The 25,378-nt window shown below is 41.2% G+C and overlaps 2 protein-coding genes across 3 annotated transcripts in view; one reads left to right on the top strand and one right to left on the bottom strand.

The window, feature by feature from the left end:
* Nucleotides 1-1,410: 1,410 nt before the first annotated feature.
* LOC139571558 (carbohydrate sulfotransferase 3-like) lies at nt 1,411-17,864 on the bottom strand. Its single transcript, XM_071394543.1, has 4 exons — nt 17,725-17,864; nt 3,806-4,044; nt 3,284-3,463; nt 1,411-2,617 (listed from the first exon to the last, which is right to left on the bottom strand). Exons 2-4 carry the CDS (start codon nt 3,883-3,885, stop codon nt 1,543-1,545), a joined length of 1,335 nt encoding a protein of 444 aa, XP_071250644.1. The 5' UTR covers nt 3,886-4,044; nt 17,725-17,864; the 3' UTR covers nt 1,411-1,542.
* Nucleotides 17,802-25,378, top strand: part of LOC139571559 (growth hormone-inducible transmembrane protein-like) — a 25,342-nt gene continuing 17,765 nt past the window's right edge. The window contains exons 1-2 of one of the 2 annotated variants that reach the window (XM_071394545.1): nt 17,802-17,922; nt 22,123-22,266. In XM_071394545.1, the coding sequence (XP_071250646.1) occupies nt 22,132-22,266 (135 nt within the window). In that variant the 5' untranslated portion in view covers nt 17,802-17,922; nt 22,123-22,131. Of the gene's footprint in view, nt 17,923-18,654; nt 18,801-22,122; nt 22,267-25,378 lie in introns of those variants that run through there. The other variant, XM_071394544.1, reaches the window with a different exon arrangement.

The following is a 25,378-nucleotide window of genomic DNA, read 5'->3' as shown; positions in this document are numbered from 1 at the left end:
GTAGTACTCATATAACAAGGGTTTACTACCACGCAGTACTCATATAACAAGGGTTTTCTACCATGTAGTACTCATATACCAAGGGGTTTTCTACCATGTAGTACTCATATAACAAGGGGTTTTCTACCATGTAGTACTCATATAACAAGGGGTTTTCTACCATGTAGTACTCATATAACAAGGGGTTTTCTACCATGTAGTACTCATATAAAAAAAAAAATCTACCACCGTAGTACTCATATAACAAGGGGTTTTCTACCATGTAGTACTCATATAACAAGGGGTTTTCTACCATGTAGTACTCATATAACAAGGGGTTTTCTACCATGTAGTACTCATATAACAAGGGGTTTTCCTACCATGTAGTACTCATATAACAAGGGTTTTCTACCATGTAGTACTCATATAACAAGGGGTTTTCTACCACTGTAGTACTCATATAACAAGGGGTTTTCTACCATGTAGTACTCATATAACAAGGGTTTTCTACCACCGTATTACTCATATAACAATTGTTTTCTACCACCGTATTACTCATAAAACAAGGGGTTTTCTACCATGTAGTACTCATATAACAAGGGTTTTCTACCATGTAGTACTCATATAACAAGGGTTTTCTACCACCGTATTACTCATAAAACAAGGGGTTTTCTACCATGTAGTACTCATATAACAAGGGGTTTTCTACCATGTAGTACTCATATAACAAGGGGTTTTCTACCATGTAGTACTCATATAACAAGGGGTTTTCTACCATGTAGTACTCATATAACAAGGGGTTTTCTACCATGTAGATCCATAACAAGGGGTTTTCTACCATGTAGTACTCATATAACAAGGGGTTTTCTACCATGTAGTACTCATATAACAAGGGGTTTTCTACCATGTAGTACTCATATAACAAGGGGTTTTCCTACCATGTAGTACTCATATAACAAGGGGTTTTCTACCATGTAGTACTCATATAACAAGGGGTTTTCCTACCATGTAGTACTCATATAACAAGGGTTTTCTACCATGTAGTACTCATATAACAAGGGGTTTTCCTACCATGTAGTACTCATATAACAAGGGGTTTCCTACCATGTAGTACTCATATAACAAGGGGTTTCCTACCATGTAGTACTCATATAACAAGGGGTTTTCTACCATGTAGTACTCATATAACAAGGGTTTTCTACCACCGTAGTACTCATATAACAAGGGATTTCTACCATGTAGTACTCATATACCAAGGGGTTTCTACCATGTAGTACTAATGTAACAAGAGTTTTCTTTTGTTAAATGTCCCTGTAAAAAGTTAAGGTAGTACTCGCTTTTGTATTCATTCATTTTTATTACACACAAAAATGTGTATTTCCTTCTACACCCTGGAGTGTAACATGTTATCATTTAATATGTATCTATAAAGGGTCTTATACATTACTCTGTTGTATACTAGTACAGTCCCCAATAAATATCCTCACAACTATCACTTCATAATCGCATCTGTTTGTCCACTTTGTCTGATGAGCAGAGTTCAGAGTTACCTTAAAATGTCTATTAAAAATTTTGTATGAAAATCTTTTCTTCGATCAAACTGATAGACTTGTCCGTCAGCATCGCCTCACTGTTCACAAACCTGTACCCAAACAGTTTCATCGTGGGTCCACAAACTCTCTGCACCACCTGGGCCAGTTTGTACGGTATGCTGAACCTCCATTTCTCTACTTGCTCGGAGGAGTTCTTCTGTGTTGAATAAACTCCACTCGCCTCATTGGAAGCCTGGGTGTTCTTTAGTACCCAGTCCTTCACCTGAGGAGTGAACGGGATCCCCGTGAACTTGTACATCTCCGCTGCCTTCCTCATAGGGAATCTAGCGATGTCCTCGTAACGTACTAGCATGTACCTCCGCCTCAGCCACGACGGCTGGCTCAGGCCAACCTCCGCAGACATCCTGATGTTGTCGCAGTTCCCTTTCAGCTTCCTCACCTCGTCGTCGTCAACGGGCACGTCTCCGTCCACGGCCCACTTCTTCCAGTTGTTGTACTTGGCGGAGAAGGCCACCATGCGGGAGGCCAGAACCGCCCTGGGGTCCCTCACCAGCTGGATGAACTTGATATCCAGACGAGGGTCTTCAGCGAGGGGTCTCAGGGTCTCCAGCTGACGCACCCGGACGGATTTAATGGCCCTGTGCTCCTTCTGCTGGCATGACTCGGACGCCATGGTCAGGTTGAGGGGACCACACTTCCTGGTCCGGCAATGGTAGCGTTCAAAGACTTTCTTAACGAACGGGCTACAGACGGACTCCTCACAGAGAGAGCTGCTAGATTCTCTCCTGAACAGGGCTGAGGTGACGTGGTCTACAGGAAGTGGGTCAATAAAGCTCTCCAGAGGGGTGAAGTCACACAGGAAGAGCCCCTGGAGGACTTCCCGGTAGGCCCGGGCGGCGGCTGTGGCGTTGGTCCCGCCGCCCTCTAACGTCAGCGACCTCTCGACGTGCCACAGCGGCTCGAACAGGTAGAACATGTTGTCTCCCTGCTGGTTGAAGAACTCGCCCACGAAGGAGGAGCCTGTCCGCGTGGTGGCCAATAGGAGGATGTGTTTTCTGTTTCCTGCTGACCCCATGACGTCTGACCTACAATACAGTACAAAATACAAAACTTTATTGTCCAATGGCAATCAGATCGGATAATTTTTTGTAACGTTATTCCCAACCACTTGGACATCACACATACAAATACCGATGAGGAGTGGGGACACCATTATGCTAGCTTCAGGAATGTCTTTACTGAGATCAAACATGATAAGTTACACACAGCATTATAGGTACTGTAGTATCAATCAATCAATCACATATATTTTATGAATCCCTTTTTACATCAGCAGTTGTCACAAAGTGCTTTTCAGAAACCCAGTCTAAAACCCCAAACAGCAAGCAACGCAGAGGCAGAAGCACAGTGGCTAGGAAAAACTCCCTGGAAGGCAGGAACCTAGAAAGAAACCTAGAGGAACCAGGTTATGAGGAGTGCCCAGTCCTCTCCTGGCTGTACTGGGTAAAGAGTAACCAGGCTCTGAGGGATGGCCAGTCCTCTGCTGGCTGTACTGGGTAGAGAGTAACCAGGCTCTGAGGGATACCCAGTCCTCTCCTGGCTGTACTGGGTAAGAGAGGAACCAGGCTCTGAGGGATGGCCAGTCCTCTCCTGGCTGTACAGGATGTAGATTTAAGAGTACATGTGGCCATTAAGGCCAGACTGTTTGTCTTACTGTATGATAAATAGTATATCATGCTACACACACAGACCTCTGCTCGGTGTAGTTCTCCAGGCGTCTCTTCATGAGGGTGAAGACAGGGTCCAGCTTGCTCAGGGTAGTGAAGGAGGAGCCATTCAACTTCAGGAGACCCAGGGCTGAGGCTGGGGCAGAGTTACTGGGCTGGAGGGGTGTCTGGGGGGTCTGCTTTGGGGTGAGCTTGTCTGAAACCCTACAAGACAGGGTTGGCAGTGTTAAACAACATGTTTTATCGTTTTACAAGACCATCTTATCCACAGACAGTGAAATCAATTAAAGTAAGTAAACAATCAATGCAATTGAAATCGAGACAACATGCCTACTTCATCCAATCAGACTACTTGGAAAACACAGCATGACACTTGATACCACTTTGTGAGTAGCTGAAACGAATGTCCCAAACACACCGCTCTGAATAAAGGTGAGTCTGTTCCAATCTGAGGGAGATCAGTACAGACAGACAGGCCTAATGCACACACACACAAACACACACACACACTCTCTCTGTTGATCATGGAGATGGGCTTAGGTTTACCGTGAGATAATGTTGTTTTCCTTCTCAATGATGACCAGTGCCACAATGAAGACAAGGGAGATTGTGTATTTCATCCTCATCCTGTGATGTAGCTGTGCCGGGATCTTGCTGCTGTCACGGAATGTCTTCTTAATAGGTTCTGCCAATCTTCTTCTCTCCTCCAGACTCCCGCTGCCTATTCAAAGAGTCCTCCAGTTGTCCGTTGTTATATTTTCCATCGTATACACGGCTGCTTCATTCTGCAAAATGAGATTAGCATTACTAAACTGTCAGTCACACTTTCACGCTACAGTACTGTAAACAAGAACACAATCCTTAAAAACGACTTAAACTGTTATAGTATAGAGGACTTCAATTGTTATAGTATAGATGACTTAAATTGTTATAATATAAATGACTAACATTGTAATAGTATAGATGACTTAAATTGTTATAGTAACGTTTACATAAATTGTTATAGTATAGTTGTGTTAGATTATGTAAATCTTCTGAAAACTAATCTGTTGATAACCAGTCAAATAGAAGAGAAAGTATCACAGGTTCTACATACAGTATGCTATAGTATAGCTTGATGTAAATGTATCAGTGCCCTGTCGCTTAGTCACCATGTTGGTGGTTTGAGGTGGGAGTTTAATAGCTGTGTTTTATGGGTCATGCTAGCTTCCCGTCAATTGGAGTAGGACCCATTTTCGGAGACGATAATATAATTTCATACCACAGTGGTGTAAGAATAGAAAGCGTCAGAGTGGTTTCACAGGGGGAATTTAATCTGCTACTTCCCTTGGGTCTGCCTGTGTTTTCTTTAGGGCTACAGGGGGATTTCAAGAACCCAAGCACAATGCTAGTGTTGAAAGCTGGTGTCCCTCTAGAGATAAAACAATGTTTGCTCAGACTGAGCCTCTCTCTGTCTATCAATCTCTCTGTCTTAAACCAATTACAATAATATTTAATATTGCATATAGGTCGATCGTATTGCATCTACATGGCGATAATAGCATAAAAATGTGTTGTAACATGACCCATACACAGAGGAACAAAATATCTAGGCTTTGAATGCAACCAATACTGTCAAACATTACACGGCCAAAGGTATGTGGACCCCTGCTCGTTGAACATCTCATTCCAAAATCATCGACAAACCATTTCTGTATGGCCCTCGCTCTGTGCATGGGGGCATTGTTATACTGAAACAGCCGTTGTTGCTCCTACACATTTCCACTTCACAATAACAGCGCTTACAGTTGACCGGGGCAGCTCTAGCAGGGCAGAAAGTCACTGAGCTCTTCAGTATGGGCCATTCTACGGCCAATGTTTGTCTATGGAGATTGCATGGTTGTGTGCTCGAGTTTATACACCTGTCAGCAACGGGTGTGGCTGAAATAGCCTAATCCACATACTGTTGGCCATGTAATGTATGTCACCAAGGTACCCAATCCACCAGCTGCTCCTTTATGTCAGCACTGAATGAGGTATTTTAAGAGAAGACTCAAGAGCACTCAGTGACATGTCCAGGAGGCTACCGGAACAAACCACTGTCTGGTGAAGACGTACTGTAGCCTGGTCTCAGATCTGTTGGTGCTGTCTTACCAACTCCTAATCATTTATTCAATGATGGAGATAGGAGTTCACAAGTTAACACAAACAGATCTGGGACCAGGCTATTCATGGGTTGTTTATTTCGTCACAATATTGTTTTGAACGTTTGTTTAGGACTGAGCATTCTACTCAATGCATCGTCAATGAGCGCTGATGAAGATTTCATCAAAAGGTGCATTACAGTGGCTTGTAAATACTATGACATTCAAAAGGAGGCAAATAATTAGTAGGAAAACCTTTCGTCATAATTTTGATGTCGCCCGATTAACATTAGATGCAATATAACGTTAGCTATCTAGCTAAGATTGAGGGGAGGCCACCGGATTTTAGCTAGCTAACGTCAGCATTGCCAGCTATTCTTTAAGAACTTTGCTAGCTAATGACAACATTGACATCTGTCTAAAGTCAATTTGACAACATGATAATGCTGGCAAAGATATTTCCTGCTAAATATTTGACTACTATTGTGTAATTTAGACTAAATAGCATTTAGCCTCCGTCCAGAATGATTAGGCTTATCACCACTTTAAAAGGATCCGCCCCTTTTTTAAATATCCGTCCCTTTTTTTAAATATTTAAATATAAATTACATACTCAAATCTAAGTGCCTGTAGTTCAGGACCTGAAGCAAGGATATGCATATTCTTGATACCATTTAAAAGGAAACACTTTGAAGGTTGTGGAAATGTGTAATGAATGTAGGAGAAAATATAACACATTAGATCTGGTAAAAGATAATACAAAGTAAAAGCCAACCGTTTTTTTTTTGTACCATCATCTTTAAAATGCAAGAGAAAGGCCATAATGTATTTAGATTTTGGCCACTAGATGGCAGCAGTGCATGTGCAACGTTTTAGACTGATCCAATGAACAATTGCATTTCTGCTCAAAATGTTGTATCAAGACTGCCCAAATGTGCCGAATTGGTTTATTGATAACTTTTCAAGTTCATAACTGTGCACTCTTAGCATGGTATTATTTCACTGTAATAGCTACTGTAAATTGTGTAAACAGTGCAGTTAGATTAACAAGAATGTAAGCTTTCTGCCAATATCAGATATGTCTATGTCCTGGGAAATGTTCTTGTTACTTACAACGTCATGCTAATCACATTAGCGCACATTAGCTCAACCATCCCGAGGATGGGACACCGATCTGTAGAGATCCTTAAGGCACCACCATGGCGCCACCGGCAGATGGCGGCTTGAGAATGGCTTGAGAATGTTCTTGACGCGACCGAGTGACGGAGGTGCTATGAATAGCGAAGAAGGGCTTTCATTATTCCAACAGAGAGCTCCCAGACGGAGCACCTAAACAGTGACCTAACACTGCAGTAAAACAGTTACCTTTGAACAGGGGGATATATGGGAAACAGCACAGAGGCAAAACGTAAACAAAAATTGAGGGGGAAAACCTACTTGTCACGGGGCCATAAATTGTAACCATTATGAGACTGTGAGAGTGTGAGCAAGCAGAACTGCAGCAGGATATGAAACCTGGTATCAGTCCCAAATGACCCCCTATTCCCTTTATAGTGCACTACTTTTGACCACTGTTCCTTTTATAGTGCACTACTTTTGACCACTTTTCCCTTTATAGTGCACTACTTTTGACCACTATTCCTTTTATAGTGCACTACTTTTGACCACTTTTCCCTTTATAGTGCACTACTTTTGACCACTGTTCCTTTTATAGTGCACTACTTTTGACCACTTTTCCTTTTATAGTGCACTACTTTTGACCACTATTCCTTTTATAGTGCACTACTTTTGACCACTTTTCCCTTTACAGTGCACTACTTTTGACCACTATTCCTTTTATAGTGCACTACTTTTGACCACTATTCCTTTTATAGTGCACTACTTTTGACCACTATTCCTTTTATAGTGCACTACTTTTGACCACTATTCCTTTTATAGTGCACTACTTTTGACCACTATTCATTTTATAGTGCACTACTTTTGACCACTTTTCCCTTTACAGTGCACTACTTTTGACCACTATTCCTTTTAAAGTGCACTACCTTTGACCAGGGCCAATTGTAGGGAATAGGGTCCCATCTGGGATGCATCCCTAGCTGTACCTGGCTTGCAGAGTGAGTAGAGTCTATCCCATTGAAGACAAAGACGGATGTAATGAGGCCTATTTAGGGATATCCTGCCCATTCTGCTGCAGGATTACTATAATGTTACTGTTGGGATAATGTCAGCTTGGCTTTAATCCCTGACTAATGATCCAAGATGAAAATGGGCAATCTGGGATTTAAACTCAACCAAAGCGGTCAACCCACCACTTTTTTTTCCTGTAAACAACTGAAGGATGTGGCTGGAGAAATGTAACCACTCTTAAATTAAGTTATATTCTTCAAATATCAATGGCTATTATATCATTCATAAAAATACAAAATAAATGGATGTAACAATCCCAGATTTCCCCTTTAAACTCACTGCCTGCCATTAGAAAGGGTATCTTACATGAGGAGAGACTGTGGCTATTCACCCACATGACGAGAGACTGTGGCTATTCACCCACATGACGAGAGACTGTGGCTATTCACCCACATGACGAGAGACTGTGGCTATTCACCCACATGACGAGAGACTGTGGCTATTCACCCACATGACGAGAGACTGTGGCTATTCACCCACATGACGAGAGACTGTGGCTATTCACCCACATGACGAGAGACTGTGGCTATTCACCCACATGACGAGAGACTGTGGCTATTCACCCACATGACGAGAGACTGTGGCTATTCACCCACATGACGAGAGACTGTGGCTATTCACCCACATGACGAGAGACTGTGGCTATTCACCCACATGACGAGAGACTGTGGCTATTCACCCACAGTAACAATTACTACATTGATTGAGGTGATGATTGAGGTGAAAATGTACATGGTTATTGAACCGGTTTGATATAATGGCCCACTCAATGAAAAGAGACAGGTTAACCCGTTGTCTATGTGTCTGCCACCACAACTACCATGGTTTAGTGACAAACCAGCTGTAGGCCTACAACACTACGGTCTCTTTCTATTCAAATGTCTATCTAATATCGATTTCAGGAAAAGTGTATAAACATGAAGCAGAACTTGTAAACCATCTGATTCGAATCGTATAGCTGGCTAAAACTTGTATACTGTATGTTAATAAGTGTTTCAAAAGGCACATCTGTGTGTATGTGTGAAAGTGTATGTGTGAAAGGGTCAGTTTATTAGAGCCCTCTAATGGTTGCTATAGTAACCTGTGATCATTAATACTGTGTCCTAAATGGCACCCAATTCGCTACATAGTGCACAACTTCTGACCAGAGCCCTAAAGAGGTGCCCTATATAGGGAACAAGGAGCCATTGGGGCCACATATTGTGGAAACGTCTGTTTATGAGGTTCCCCTGGCAGTAGCTACAGTAAACGGCTGTGATCATTAAGTAGAGGCTCTCGAGTGGTGCAGCGGTCTAAGGCACTGCATCTCAGTGCTAGAGGTGTCAATACAGACCCTGGTTTGATTCCAGGCTGTATCACAACCGGCCGTGATTGAGAGTCCCGTAGGGCGGCGCACAATTGGCCCAGTGTCGTCCGGGTTAGGGTTTGGCCGGGGCAGGCCGTCATTGTAAATTAGAACTTGTTCTTAACTGACTTGACTAGTTCAATAAAGGTTAAATATATACAAAAGTATCCTGAGACCGTTAAAGATCCAAGGCCTGGCTGATTCCTCCATATGGATCAAATGGCACCCTATATAGTACACTACTTTTGCCCAGAACCTTCTAAATTTGGGATTATAATGACAGAACTAAACCAGTTTGTATTTTGAGTTTTGTGGTTGCAAGTACAATTCGCAAATGCGTAATTGAATTTTGCAAGGTTGTATCATGATGTGTTAAATATTTAACAGTCGCAAACATGTAACTTGCCATTATCAGAATTATTACAAATCCATTTAACGAGTATGAATATTCTGCTGTGAATCAAAAATACACTTGCAGATGCTGTATCTGCGTGCGCTCTGAGTTCTCTCAATGTTGTCACGTTACCAAGAGATTAAAATCAAATCAAATTGTATTTGTCACATGCACCGAATACAACAGGTATTCGCACCTTTCAGTGAAATGATTACTTACAAGCCCTAAACCAACAATGTAGTTTTAAGAAAAATAACAAAAAAAAACTAAAAGCGGCAGTAATAAGCTTGTAGAAAGTTTTGTAAGTTTGCAGAAAGAGATTCGCAAGTAAACATATTTTGATTTGAGCAGCTCTCAGGACAGGACCTTTTTCTCCAGACCAGTGGTGGAAAAAGTCCCCAATTTTCATACTTGAGTAAAAGTAAAGATACCTTAATAGAAATTGACTCGAGTAAAAGTGAGTCACCCAGTAAAATACGACTTGAGTAAATGTCACAATCATTAGGCGAGACGGACCAAGGCGCAGCGGATGTTGAGTTCAACATATTTTAGTAGAAAGTGAAACTAAGCAAAGACAAACACAAACAAACAATAAACGAACCGTAACTACAGAGATGCTACGTGCACTAACTCAAAACAATATCCCATAAAACACAGGTGGAAAAATTCTACTTAAGTATGATCCCCAATTAGAGACAGAGATAGCCAGCTGCCTCCAATTGGGAATCATACCAAACACCAACATAGAAAAAACAAACTAGAACCCCACATAGAAAATATAAACTAGACTAAACCCCTAGTCACGCCCTGACCTACTCTACCATAGAAAATAAAGGCTTTCTATGGTCAGGACGTGACAGTAAAAGTGTAAAAGTATTTGGTTTTAAATATACTAAAGTATCAAAAGTAAATGTCATTGATAAAATATATTTAAGCATCAAAAGTAAAAGTATAATAATTTCAAGTTCCTAATATTAAGCAAACCAGACGGCATCATTACATTAAAAATATATATATTTAAGGATAGCCAGGGGCACGCTCCAACACCCAGACATCCTTTACAAACGAAGGATGTGTTTAGTGAGTCCACCAGATAAGAGACTGTAGGGATCACCAGGGATGTTCACCAGGGATGTGTGTGAATTAGACGATTTGTATTGTCCTGCTAAGCATTCAAAATGTAATGAGTACTTTTGGGTGACAGGGAAAATGTTTGGAGTAAAAGGTACATCATTTTCTTTATGGAATGTAGTGAAGTAAAAGTAAAAGTTGTAAAAAATATAAATAGAAAAGTAAAGTACAGATACCCCAAAAAACGACTTAAGTAGTACTTTCAAGTAGTTTTACTTAAGTACTTTGCACCACTGCTCCTGAGCAATCAGTTCCCTCTGCCAAAACTATAGCTGCCTAACTATTGGCTGGGTTGTTTCATCAATCAAATCTCAGGAATTAGCTAACCACATCAGCAAGAGAGGATGAGGTAAACACAACCAAAACGTTCTACTCTCTCTTTTATCTGCGTACATAATTTTTTTGGGTGTAAAGGCAAGGCAGTAGTTTGTTTATCTTGTGAAATACAATGTACATTTCAGATGAACTCCAGACAAGCCATAGCATTGACAGCTGATATTGTGTTAGCTAGCTGGCCTCTGACGTTCATCCTAGCTTTACTATCAACTGGCTAGCTTTATCAGGCAGTTTTAGATGTGAGGGGAAAACGTCAATATCTTTTTGTTAACCATCTGATTGATGTAAAAATCTAGCCAATGGTTAGGTAGCTATGGTTTTGGCAGAAGGAACTGATTGGCCAGGAGTAAAAGGTCCTTTCCTCAGAGCTGCTCAAATCCAATTTTTTTAACTTGCGAATCTCTTTCTACAAACGTACAAAACTTTCTACAAGCTTAGGAATGTCTTGGTAACGTGACAACATTGAGAGAACTTAGAGCGTGCGCAGATTCAAAATCTGCAAGTGTAGTTTTGATTCACAGCAGAATAGTCATACTCGTAAATGAATAAAAACATGAGCTGGTGCACACCCAGAGAACATTATTTTATGTAGAGGTGCTGACTAACGGCGAAAAAACTATAAGCTATGGAAATAAAGAGAGTCGCACTCTACAGTTGTGGCCAAAAGTTTTGAGAATGACACAAATATTAATCTTCAAAGAGTCTGCTGCCTCAGTTTGTATGATGGCAATTTGCATATACTCCAGAATGTTATGAACAGTGATCAGATGAATTGCAATTAATTGCAAAGTCCCTCTTTGCCATGCAAATGATCTGAATCCCCAAAAAACATTTCCACTGCATTTCAGCCATGCCACAAAAGGACCAGCTGACATCATGTCAGTGATTCTCTCGTTAACACAGGTGTGAGTGTTGACGAGGACAAGTTTGGAGATCACTCTGTCATGCTGATTGAGTTCGAATAACAGACTGGAAGCTTCAAAAGGGGGGTGGTGCTTGGAATTATTGTTCTTCCTCTGTCAACCATGGTTACCTGCAAGGAAACACGTGCCATCATCATTGCTTTGCACAAAAAGGGCTTCACAGGCAAGGATATTGCTGCCAGTAAGATTGCACCTAAATCAACCATTTATCGGATCATCAAGAACTCCAAGGAGATTGGTTCAATTATTGTGAAGAAGGCTTCAGGGCGCCCAAGATAGTACAGCAAGCGCCAGGACCGTCTCCTAAAGTTGATTCAGCTGCGGGATCGGGGCACCACCAGTACAGAGCATGCTCAGGAATGGCAGCAGGCAGGTGTGAGTGCATCTGCACACACAGTGAGGTGAAGACTTTTGGAGGGTGGCCTGGTGCCAAGAAGGGCAGCAAAGAAGCCACTTCTCTCCAGGAAAAACATCAGAGACAGACTGATATTCTGCAAAAGGTACAGGGATTGGACTGCTGAGGTCTGGGGTAAAGTCATTTTCTCTGATGAATCCCCTTTCCGATTGCTTGGGGCATCCGGACAAAAGCTCGTCTGGAGAAGACAAGGTGAGCACTACCATCAGTCCTGTGTAATGCCAACAGTAAAGCATGTGTGGGGTTGCTTCTCAGCCAAGGGAGTGGGATCACTCACAATTTTGCCTAAGAACACAGCCATGAATAAAGAATGGTACCAACACATCCTCCGAGAGCAACTTCTCCCAACCATCCAGGAACAGTTTGGTGACGAACAATGCCTTTTCCAGCATGATGGAGCACCTTGCCATAAGGCAAAAGTGATAACTAAGTGGTTCGGGGAACAAAACATCGATATTTTGGGTCCATGGCCAGGAAACTCCCCAGACCGTAATCCCATTGAGAACTTGTGGTCAATCCTCAAGAGGCAAACAAAACCCCACAAATTCTGACAAACTCCATGCATTGATTATGCAAGAATGGGCTGCCATCAGTCAGGATGTGGCCCAGAAGTTAATTGACAGCATGCCAGGGCAGATTGCAGAGGTCTTGAAAAAGAAGGGTCAAGACTGCAAATATTGACCCCTTGCATCAACTTCATGTAATTGTCAATAAAAGCCTTTGACACTTATGAAATGCTTGTAATTATACTTCAGTATTCCATAGTAACAGCTGACAAAAATATCTAAAGACACTGAAGCAGCAAACTTTGTGGAAATTAATATTTGTGTCATTCTCAAAACTTTTGGCCACGACTGTATATATAAACTCTGTGTAATTTATTAGATAAATCACCAACGTTTCAGCATGACTGTGCCTTCTTCAGGGCCTGTATGGTGACACACTTCTGCTTCAAGCTGCCTGCCTGAATACGGAGGCCTTCAGTAGTACCTTCCCTTTGATTACAGCAAGAGTCTCATTATCTCTGTCTCGTAACCATTTAACATGTACTGTATGTAACCACTCAGATTCATACAAACTGCAGCAAACACAACAACTGACTCGTATTCACTTGTCTCTGGCTGCGTTTAGACAGGCAGCCCAATTCTGATCTTTGATCCACTAATTGGTATTTTTTCAGATCAGTTCAGAGCCTATGTTCGAAAGCTGTGCACTATACAAGGAATAGGTGCCATTTGGGACACAACCCCAGAGAGGCGGCAGCTCCCATTAAAGCTGAGGATGAAGCTCTTGTTGTAACTCCTGACCCAAAGACACTGCAGCCTTGGTGTATTTTAGACATTTTCACTCTGACACTATAGCCTTTGACATTAGCTTAGTGCTTTGTCATGGAACACACTGTACTTTACTATGACCGTGATATGTAAACCACACTTAAAGGGATACTTCAGGATTTTGGCAATGAAGCACTCTTATCTACCTTCCCGGAGTCAGAGGAACTCGTGGATACCATTTTTACCGTCTCTGCGTACAGTTTGAAGGAAGTTGCTAACTAGCGTTAACGCAATTGCTAGCTAGCGTTAGTGCAATGACTGGAAGTCTATGGTAACTGCTAACATGACTTCCAGTCATGGTGCCATCGCTAGTTAGCATTAGCTTGCGAAACTACCTCTAACTTCCTGTGTGCCATCGCTAGTTAGCATTGGCTTGCGAAAATACCTCTAACTTCCTTTGTGCCATCACTAGTTAGCATTGGCTTGCGAAACTACCTCTAACTTCCTGTGTGCCATCGCTAGTTAGCATTGGCTTGCGAAACTACCTCTAACTTCCTGTGTGCCATCGCTAGTTAGCATTGGCTTGCGAAACTACCTCTAACTTCCTGTGTGCCATCGCTAGTTAGCATTGGCTTGCGAAACTACCTCTAACTTCCTGTGTGCCATCGCTAGTTAGCATTGGCTTGCGAAACTACCTCTAACTTATTTTATACTGGATGCAGAGGCATAAAAATGGTATCCATGTATTCATCCAAAATCCCAGTATCCCTGATGTTCCCCCCTTTCTGTCTTCTGAATTCCCATGATGCCACAGATTTTCTTGGTGCTATGAAGGCTGAGTTCCAACACCCTGTTGCAACCTCTGTCTGCCTCAGGCTGCTACTGTAGCCTCTCCGAAAGACTGCAAATCTTAACTCCCAAAATGATTAGACAAATCCTGTGAAATTCTCTGAAAAAGTGAATGAGTTATAGGACTTAGAGTAAAAGTTTTGAATTGGAACTAGACCCAGCACTCACTGTTGATGTGGACTAGTTGGTATTCACAAGTTGGACTTGGAGCACACTGAGTCTGTGTTTTCCCCAGAGAGGAAATCTCCCTCTGACCGTCTCCGTCTTACACCGTCTGCCCGCATGACACAAACACAAAGGTCACAGAGTTCAGACTGTAAAAAAACTTCTGGCCTGAGAGCACAGCATTGTTGTCACGACTCCCGCCGAAGTCTCCTCCCCCGCCTGTTCGGGCGGTGCTCGGCGGTCGTCGTCACCGGCCTACTAGCCGCCACCGATCCCTTTTTCCTTTTCTGTTAGTTTTGTCTTATTAGTTGCACCTGTTCCGATGTGTGTTTTCTTGATTTGCTTCCCTATGTAAGCGTGTGGAACCCGCCCTTTGTTGTGCAGGATTATTGTGTGCTCCGGACCGTGTTGACCCTGTGTTTGGGTTGGTCAGTGTTTTGTGCCCTGTGTTTTGGGCATTACCATTTTCGGTGCCGGAATAAAGTGCATTTTTCCCCTGGAACTCTCTGCTCTCTGCACCTGATTCCTACTAACACACCTAGTCAGCCGTGACAATTGTGATCTTTTTCAGCTCCAGAGTGGCGCAGTGGTCTAAGGCACTGCATCCCAGTGTGAGAGGCATCACTACAGTCCCTGGTTCAAATCCAGGCTGTATCACATCTGGCTGTGATTGGGAGTCCCATAGGGCACTGACAATTCGCCTAGCGTTGTCCGGGTTTGGCCGTCATTGTAAAAAATATTTTTTTCTTAACTGACTTACCTAGTTAAATAAAGTTTAAATTAAAAAATATATAAATTTATTTCAAGTCTATAAGCAGGCCTTGTTTAATTCACTCCGTGGCTCTTTCCCAATTCATCCTTTCTCAATTCCCTGCATCCTTTCTCCTCAAAACACATTGGAGGATTAGGTCAGAAGGGATGGACCTTGGATCTTTTCCCCCAACGCTGTTTCAGAAGGAAGAGGACGCGAGGAATCATGGAAAGACTAATCGAGGAGGACATTTGAGTGCAGGCACTCAGCATTGTATAGCCATAGACCACAGCCAATGGGAGACATGCCATCCTCATATAGCCACCGACCACAGCCAATAGGAGACATGCCATCATCATATAGCCACAGATCACAACCAATGGGAGACATGCCATCATCATATAGCCACAGACCAGAGCCAATGGGAGACATGCCAGGGGAATTGAGAAGGGAAATGCATTGAGAGCTTCCTGACGATTGCTTAACAATTGCCCATAGCTGGATGAAGATTGGTTCATTTGTTATTTGTCATACGGGTGATTTTTGGCATAGTTCAATAACACCATGTAACTGTGTGGGGTCCAATGGTTGTTCTCTAACATGTTGTATTTTTACCTTCAGTGAAAACTCTACTACACTACATGTACAACATTGTCGCTAAGTCCCACAGCATGAGCTATAGAATGGAATAGCTTTTTATAAATTTAACCTTTATTTAACTAGGCAAGTCAGTTAAAAACAAATTCTTATTTACAATGACAGCCTACCCTTGGACAAACCCGGACCAATTGTGAGCCGCCCTACGGGACTCCCAATCCTAGCCGGATGTGATACAGCCTGGATTTGAACCAGGGACTGTAGTGACACCTCTTGCACTGAGACGCAGTGCCTTTGACCGTTGCGCCACTCGGGATCATAGATTACTGTGAAAACCATCAAAAGAACATCTAGGAAATAGTATTTTCTTTCAGATGGTTTTGTGATTGATAATGTAAGCCAGTACACACCAATTATCTGAGCTTATTATCCCATAGCAGCGTGGTGTCACAAAGAGCTCATCTTTATAGCGCTGCCATGGAAACATTCACAACCCACTGAGGCGTAGGACACATTTGATGATCAGCTCATGAAGGAACCACCATCTCCCCATTTATCAGCATGTTACAAATGCTTTTAATGGATGCCTCCTTCTTATGGCTCAAATATGATTTTTTAAAATTTTTGTAATGAAAGAGGACTGAAGATAGAAGAGCCAGCATGACAATCACATTTGTAACCATTTCTCTGTGTGAAATTTCAATTAATGCAGTCAGCGAAGCTTGAAGAACATATGGTTTTATTTTCACCTGTTCTGGCGGTGCAAAGCAGTGTATCAAGTGAAATCTTGAATCATTTCAGAATAGAAGCGATCAGCTGTTTTTTTTTTTTTACCCTACCTTGACAAAGTAATTAACCGTTTACCATTGCAGGTATATTAGGCTACCATAGGCACCACAGACGTATAGCAACATGACTTCACTTCAGGTGATTTTGCCTTACCCCTATCAACAAACGTTTAGCTTAACATACTGTAATACTGTAATCACACAGGGCTTTTAAAGCATGATACTCTAGTCGACGTGTATGATAAAGTAGAGGCTGTGCCCCATGCCCCTATGGCAGGTTGTCTCATATTTACAGAGAGCAGTTAGAGTGGTACGCTTTAATGGATCTAGCCTGGACTAAGATCTGTTTGTGCTGTCTTGCCAAACCCTATGGCCAAGAAAGTACAAACAGATCTGGAACCAGGCTAAGATTAAGATCAAGATTACTTTATTGGTCAATTGCACACAAGGTCCAACTGAAACTTCTGACTTTAACCAACCCCTCCAAAAGAAACACATACAGGTACAGGTTTTGGAGCGGTGCAAGGGCTGCCACACTGGGTGTCCGGGGAGATGTTGTTGAGAGGGGTTAAGTGCCTTGGTCAAGAGCACAACGGCAGGCAATGCATCTAGGATTTGAAACCTTCCGGTTGCCAGCTCACTTCCAGAAAGATTTGTCCTATCAGACCCGGGATTCAAACCAGCAACCTTGCAGCCACTGGCCCGCCTCTAACCACTAGGCTACCTGCCGCACCAGGCTGTATTGGATCCTGACAGGCTGGCACATTGACAGAGGGCAGCGCTGGTATCATATCACTGTGGGTTGTTTGATACCCTAGAAGCTCTCATCCATTAGTGGTCCTTCCAGCTCATGCAGGTATATGCCCAGCCAGTGGTTTTTAGAAATCAATAGCCAAGGGCTATCAGGTGAGATACAGCACAAATATTGTCTAGTCATCCACACTGGATACAGTACATCATTTATACAGAAGGAAGTCCTCATACAGTAATTAGTAAATAGGCTAGTAATAAAGTAGGCATACGTCATCATAAATCATCAATAGACCATGCCATGTTATTTGTTCTCAAATAATGAAAAGTAGCAAACACTTTTTTTAAATAATGAAAACACTAAAGCAACAACTTTAAAAAAATAAATGAAAACATTTATTAAAAAAGAAATTGGTTTAAAACGGAGCATTCCTTACCATTTTATTTTGACGCTCTCAAGCAACCAGTCGCCTAATCGACAGTTGTGCGCTCGATAGGTTCCCTCATGGTCTAGTCTTCCAAAAGCACGCTGCCTTATTCACGAACAAAAGGCACCTTGTGTGGGAAAAGTTGATAAACTCCTCCATGTCCGTTAGGCTATTTCTAATATCCCCAAGAAGATTCCATAGACGAAGGTAGGCTACAAAAACACGCGAGCAAACTTTGACATTTTAGAAAGAAAAGTTTAGAAATAAAAATAATATCTCAAAACGTCCACACGAAAAATAAAGGGGGGGAAATCCGATCAATAATGAGATGAAATAAACTGGGGAAGATATATGTAACAAACAAAAAAAAACGTATTAACGGTTGAATAATTATTATTTTACATCTCTAATCCCAACTAAAGGGCAAGAACTCCAACCGTGACCGAGTGTGTCGATCTTCCTCTAAAAATGGACACTGTAGTCACATGTGGAGAGGTTGGCCCCTCACCCATCGCTGTTTTTACATAGCCGAATTATAGAGGGCCACTCTTTCTCGGTCTCGCTCGCTTTCGCCTCCCTCGCTCCATCTTTCCCTCTCTCAATTCAATTCAGAGACCTTTATTGGCATGATAAACATATGTTTACATTGCCAAAGCAAGTGAAATAGATAAAAGTTAAATAAACAATCAGAAATGACAGTAAACATTACACTCACAGTAAACATGTATTTCTCTATCAACGTAAATGTGCAAAGACCCATTTAAAACAAATTTGATTTCCAAAGAGTCATAAGCAAGTTGAAACTGAAAGATATGCTATCCTAAAAAGTTGACTTGCAGAGGTTGCAGCACTTTTTGGTGGATGAAGATGTGCCGCCACCTGTTGGAATTAATTTTACACGTCTTTAGAATCTCTAGAAATAAAATAAAAAACGACCGAAGAACTACAAGTCACATAATTTCACTGAAATTCGTCCCTTGATTATGATGACATCGGTCAGAACGTTCACGAAACTGCGTCATATTACGTCAGTGAAGTGCGCACTTATCTCAAGGAAGGTGAACAGAAATCTAGCTACACGCTTGGTATGTAATATATTGCGATTTGACTTGTCTTTTAAACATTGTAAGTAGGATTACTGTGCTTTATTGTTGACATGATCAATCAATGTCTATTTGTAGCAACGCGTTCAAGGAGGAAACGAGGTTAACTTGTCAAAACGATATGATTCACAACAGCGATTAGCTACTATAGCGAGCAAGCTGCTAAATTAACTGACTTACGCAATGGTTACAAAACAAGGAACATTCTCTGCCAAATTCAATCAAATATATATTTTTTATGACTATGAAAGATAGGTTTGGTACTTTTGTGTTCATGATCCTGGTTATTTAACTTTTCCAAGCTTTGGGATTCTGTAGTTAGCTAATGTTAGCTAACATGCTGTGTTATGAAAACCAGAATGATCAGCTTGTAATCTAGCTATGTTTATCACTCGCCTTTGTATACTGAACAAAAATATAAAAGCAACAATTAAAAGATTTGACTGGGTTACAGTTCTTATAAGGAAATCAGTCAATTGAAATAAATAAATTAGTCCCTAATCTAATGATTTCAAGTTTCTGGGCAGGGGCACAGCCATTAGGGAGCCAGGCCCAGCCAATCAGAATGAGTTTTTCCACAAAAAAGGGCATTATTACAGACAGAAATTCGCCTCGGTTTCTTCAGCTGTTCGGGTGGCTGGTCTCAGACAATCCTGCAGGTGAAGAAGCCGGATGTGGAGGTCCTGGGCCGGCGTGGTTACATGTAGTCGGAGGTTTTGAGGCCGGTTGGACTACTGACAAATTCTGTAAAATGATTTTGGATGCGGCTTATGGTAGAGAAATTAACATTACATTCTCTGGCAACAGATCTTGTGGACATTCCTGCAGTCAGCATGCCAATTGCACGCTCCCTAAACTTGAGACATCTGTGGCATTGTGTTGTGTGACAAAACTGCACATTTTAGAGAGGCCTTTTGTCCCCAGCACAAGATATGCCTGTAATGATCATGCTGTTTAATCATCTTCTTGATATGCCAAACAATGGAAAACTGCTCACTAACAGGGATGTAAACAAATTTGAGCACCAAATTTGAGAGAAGTAAGCATTTTTGTGGGTATGAAACATTCCTGGGATCTTTTTTTCAGCTCATTTAACATGGGAGCAACACTTTACCTGTTGTTTATATTTTGTTCCCTATAGAAAACGAGCTAGTGGCCTGACAATGACTGTGATAGCAAAGATTTTTTATAACTAACCCAAGATAGACCAGAAACTGTCGTTTCCAATGGGAGCAAATTAGTCATAGTTTTGGAAATGAACTGTATGGAGATCAAATATTTCATTGATGAGAAAATTCCGGCCACTGGGCATCCTCTCATCACCATATTTGGTATTGAGTGGAAACGCCAACTGGATGCTTCATATTTACACATCCTTTAAAATATCTGTCTCATTGTTCTATCTGTGGTGATACCTCTGGTTCACAGTCTGAGATTATTGGCATATATTTGTCTGGAAAATTTCTTCTCACAAGCTCTACAAGCCAGAATGTTGAATACAATTATATTTTAACTTACTTTACCGGTTGTCTGTGCGGTTGCTCCTTTTACAGGTTGGGATGTGAGACAATATATCCACAGGAAAGTTGAATTACAAACTTTTCAGAGCGCTGGTATTGAGTTAATAGTTCTATCACCTGAGGCCTGTGCAGAACCATGTATTCACATGGACGAACTCTGCAAGCAAAGACCTACAGTATAGAGACAGACAGAGACTGCTTTTTCAATAGAAATCCCAGATCATGGCGACGTTGATTAGCTCATACGCAGAAACGTCATCGGCTCGTGCCAAACTGCGGATGTGTAGGCCATGAAATCAAAGGCACTCCTTCGATTTAAAGTTGTTTTTGAAGAAAATGAAAACGTGTCAGTTTGTCACTTTTACGAGGTTGAAGTAATAACATGTTCAACTACTGAAGACATTGGCTCCGATGTAGGTTGTGCCTTTTTAGATTGAGAAAGTTAACAACTAAGGAAGAATTGTTCACTTCTCTCGTTGACTTCTCAAACCCCGGCCTGGCCTGCTTGGTCTGTTTCGCAAGGGTACCCAGAAGTCTGGCGATGTTGCTACAAGTATCCATGCTTCTCCTGCCCGTATTTTCAAGTATCCATGCTTCTCCTGCCCGTATTTTCAAGTATCCATGCTTCTCCTGCCTGTATTTTCAAGTATCCATGCTTCTCCTGCCTGTATTTTCAAGTATCCATGCTTCTCCTGCCTGTATTTTCAAGTATCCATGCTTCTCCTGCCTGTATTTTCAAGTATCCATGCTTCTCCTGCCTGTATTTTCAAGTATCCATGCTTCTCCTGCCTGTATTTTCAAGTATCCATGCTTCTCCTGCCTGTATTTTCAAGTATCCATGCTTCTCCTGACCCTATGTTCAAGTATCCATGCTTCTCCTGACCCTATGTTCAAGTATCCATGCTTCTCCTGACCCTATTTTCAAGTATCCATGCTTCTCCTGACCCTATGTTCAAGTATCCATGCTTCTCCTGACCCTATGTTCAAGTATCCATGCTTCTCCTGACCCTATGTTCAAGTATCCATGCTTCTCCTGACCCTATGTTCAAGTATCCATGCTTCTCTTGACCCTATGTTCAAGTATCCATGCTTCTCTTGACCCTATGTTCAAGTATCCATGCTTCTCCTGACCCTATGTTCAAGTATCCATGCTTCTCTTGACCCTATGTTCAAGTATCCATGCTTCTCCTGACCCTATGTTCAAGTATCCATGCTTCTCCTGCCTGTATTTTCATATTGTGCTCATGCTTCAGGTGATAGAAATGTGAACTCACTACCAGCGCTTTGAAAAGTTGACGTAATTATACTTTCCTGTAGAGATATTGTATCACATTCCTAAAAAGGAAAGTAAGTTAAAATATATTATGTATTTGACATTCTGGCTTGCTGAGGTCGTGAGAGGAAACTTTCCTGATCCAAACGCTCATTAATACCCGACGTAGAAATCAATGCAATTCAACATTTGGTTTTCAAGTTAGTGAGCTAAAGTTAGCTGCTTTTAGCCACACGGTTGTATTTACATAGACAAGCGTTGCTCCCTATTGTAGTGGGTTGCACAAAAACAGTCAGTGTGAAGCCAGATATTAAATACAATTCAATCAACTTACTGTGCCGGTGGGCAGGACAGTTGGTCATTATGACGGGGAATTTGAGACAAAATATCTAACAGAACGTTTCCAAACGTGTGTCTGTTGTAGACTGTGTCTGTTGTAGACCCATTTCCTCTCTGCTTACCTCATGCTTCAGGTGATAGAAATTGGGCTGTTTTCCGATTGTAATTCCAGAGCTTCATCATGACCATGTTGGTGAGGCTAGCATGCCTGCGCAGTCTCCCTGTGTCCGGGCTACGTCCTATGTTGACCCAGGGCTCTCCAGCCCTGAGGAGCTCCACCCTGAAGAGCTGCCCGCCCCTCCTCAAGGTCCACCAGGTAACACATCAGGGATGGGCTTTTGACGTTGTTGGACTGTTCCAGCACTCACATTTTTACTAAAATTAAATAAGACATTTTTAGAACACAAGGCCTGCACTGGGGAAAACATATGTGCACATTTATCTATATGCCAACAGTTTGTAAAAATGCCTTATTGATCATAACCAGTACAGACAACACATCCTAATTGCTAAATTGCCTCATATTTAAGCAATAAAATACTTTTATTAATTTATTGAAACCGTAATATCAACTGGTTAAAGTGTATTGTGGAACACAATATTCAAAAAGGCAGTAATCTCAGAAGTGGCGCTTGCTTGTAGAAGCCTATGGCTGTGCAATGGTTTTGTTTTGTTAATTTAGCAGACATTATGCTCTTATTTCTCGAGGCCTTATCAGTCAAGACATCTATTTTATAGTAAAAAACATTGTAATATAACAGAATAAAATAGAACAGAATAGTGTGACGTCATCTCGCACCTGGAACAGTTGCACTCAGTGATCATTTGAAACGGGGATCAATTTGGTAAATAGATTTTTTTTTTAATTCAGGGTTACAAAACACAATTGTTCTTTTCGATATACAGCCGTTCAATGTAGTTTATTCCACCTGCACTTTGGAATTTTCTAAATGGATTAGCAATTCCACATTGAGCACTGCATTGGGATGAATTACGGCTACGACATCTGTTTGGTGAGTAGGTCTAGGCTTAATGATTCTGATTTAAAGTACGCTCTTTATAAATCTAATGTTTTGGCATATTTTCAGTGTGAAAGCTGTCTGTTTACCCCTGGCCTAGGCTATAACCCTGCTAATCAATCCTGTTAATCCTGTTACCTACGCGCTGCAGGATTTTGTTCCAACTAGGCACCACACCTTTTTATTTATTTTATTTAACCTTTATTTAACTGGGCAAGTCAGTTAAGAACAAATTCTTATTTACAATGACTGCCAAACCCGGACACCGCTGGGCCGATTGTGTGCCGCCCTATTGGACTCCCAATCAATTGATCAGTTCAGTGATTCCCTGAATGAAACACACAAGGTCTTCCAGGTAAGCGAAATCCAAAACGTAAGGCCAGGGGGGGACTAGCAGTTCACAAAGTAGGGTCATCACTAGTTACCACAGCCACAAAGTCATAAACCCCGCTTATTTCTACAATTTGACAACCTAACCCTAGACCATAACCTTAACCGCACTGCTAACCTTATGTCTAACCCTAACGAAGACCAAAAGCACGTATTTTTTTTAATGAGTTTTTGCTATTTAGCCAATTTGGACTTTGTGGCTGTGGAAACTAGTGACAACCGCAAAGTAGCCTAAATAGACTGGACGCAGTTATTACCAACCTGCAGGTTGTTGCTGGAACACATATTTCCCTACTTCAGTCAACCAGTCCAGTTTGAGTTTGTGATAATGATGTTGACATTTATTTAACTTGTGGATCAATTAAATGTATCGATCAAATGTATTTTTTATTAATATTTAACAAATATCAACAAACAAAAGAGGAATAGTCACATGCAAACAAGCATACATACAAACTATTTATATTGCCAGGAATCCTAAACAAACAAATCATATTCATTAATAATACAAGTTTTAATTGCCTTTTTGTTTTTCATTTTAGTTAAAGTAGTGCAATATTGTTTAAATTCATTTATAAAGTGAAAAAAGTTAGGTTTTGAATTAGACCCTTTGCATTTGTGAATATGGAATTTACCTAGTATTATTAGCAGTTGAATTAAATATACTACCTTTATGTCAGAATTTCTGAAACAAATCATTATATCAAAACCATTAAATCGTACAACCGGTCCTATTTTTTTTGTAACAAAATTCTGTATGTCAATCCAAAATATTCTACTATAAATACAGGCAAAAAACAAATGCAAAATGGTCTCCTTCTCCATTCCACAGAAATCACATTAGTCAGCTTGAATCTTTCCAAAACATGTTTCACAGGATAAATTCTATGTAACATTTTAAATGAAAATGTATTATTTAAAAATGTGTTTATGAAGCCCTTTTTACATCAGATGTCACAAAGTTGCTATACAGAAACTCAGCCTAAAACCCCAAACGACAAGCAATGCAGATGTAGAATCAGTTAGATTAGTTTTTATAGGCATTTATTTCGCGTGTTTAGAGGGAAACACCGTTGAATGAGTGAGACACCGAGGGGAAAGGGAATTTAGGGAGAAGAACTGTGGGATGCTTGGCTTGGTTTTCTTTGTTTTTTGTCCCGTAAATGTACGTGTACCAATGGAACGCTAGAGTCAAAACAATGTATTTCTATATCCAATAGTTTTGCAGTATTTAAAGAACAAAATGGATCTCTGGTTAAAGATTTAGTTTGGATGTCTATTCGGGTACACAATTACTCTTCCCCATCCCTAACAAACACACGCACACACACACGCACACACACACACATACACACACACATACACACACACATACACACACACATACACTCGCTTAAGCCTCATCAGGTACAGTCATCCCTGACAGAGAAGTTGAATAAGACACACTTTACCAGTCAGAGCTCAAAACTACGACCAAAACACTTTCATTTGACTTGGCAGTGCGACACTAATTTTCTTTTTTTGGTCGCTAGGTTGCCAATTATTATTTATTTATTTAAAAAAAAAATGTTCTGGACACAGTACTTTTTGGTTCACAATTAGATTTTTTAAAATCAAGGTTTATTCAAACAGCAATGGGAACCAGATATTCCAAAATGTTGGTCCAAAGTGAATCTTCAGTCATCACGCGCTGTTCAAGTGAACGTTGCTAAAGGCTTTTGTTAGCAGTCGATGTTACTCTTCAATAACACAAACCCCAAAGCGTGACGGTTTCTATAGCTACTTCACGTCACACACATTCCCATGCAGTCACAATGCTGGCACAGGCTCAATGAGATCTTGAATCTCTCCTAAGGCGGCAAATATTTGGATATGTAAGTCGCCTAAGGCGGCAAATATTTGGATATGTAAGTCGCCTAAGGCGGCAAATATTTGGATATGTCAGTCAGTGTAGCTTGTTTTGGAGGTGTGTGTTTTTTCATATTTTCTCTGGTATTGTCTCTGTCACGTGTTGGCACC

Source organism: Salvelinus alpinus, chromosome 3 (genome assembly GCF_045679555.1).
Source record: "Salvelinus alpinus chromosome 3, SLU_Salpinus.1, whole genome shotgun sequence".
NCBI lineage: Eukaryota > Metazoa > Chordata > Actinopteri > Salmoniformes > Salmonidae > Salvelinus > Salvelinus alpinus.
This window is presented reverse-complemented; position numbering and strand designations above follow the sequence as displayed.

Bases quoted from the DNA above. Each gene is read 5' to 3' on its own strand.
- LOC139571558 (XM_071394543.1), bottom strand. From the start codon at position 3,885: ATGAGGATGAAATACACAATCTCCCTTGTCTTCATTGTGGCACTGGTC. The intron at 3,464-3,805 runs GTAAACCTAAGC...CCTGTCTTGTAG, and splicing joins GAAAACAACATTATCTCACG to GGTTTCAGACAAGCTCACCC. The intron at 2,618-3,283 runs GTCTGTGTGTGT...ACTGTATTGTAG, and splicing joins GAGAACTACACCGAGCAGAG to GTCAGACGTCATGGGGTCAG.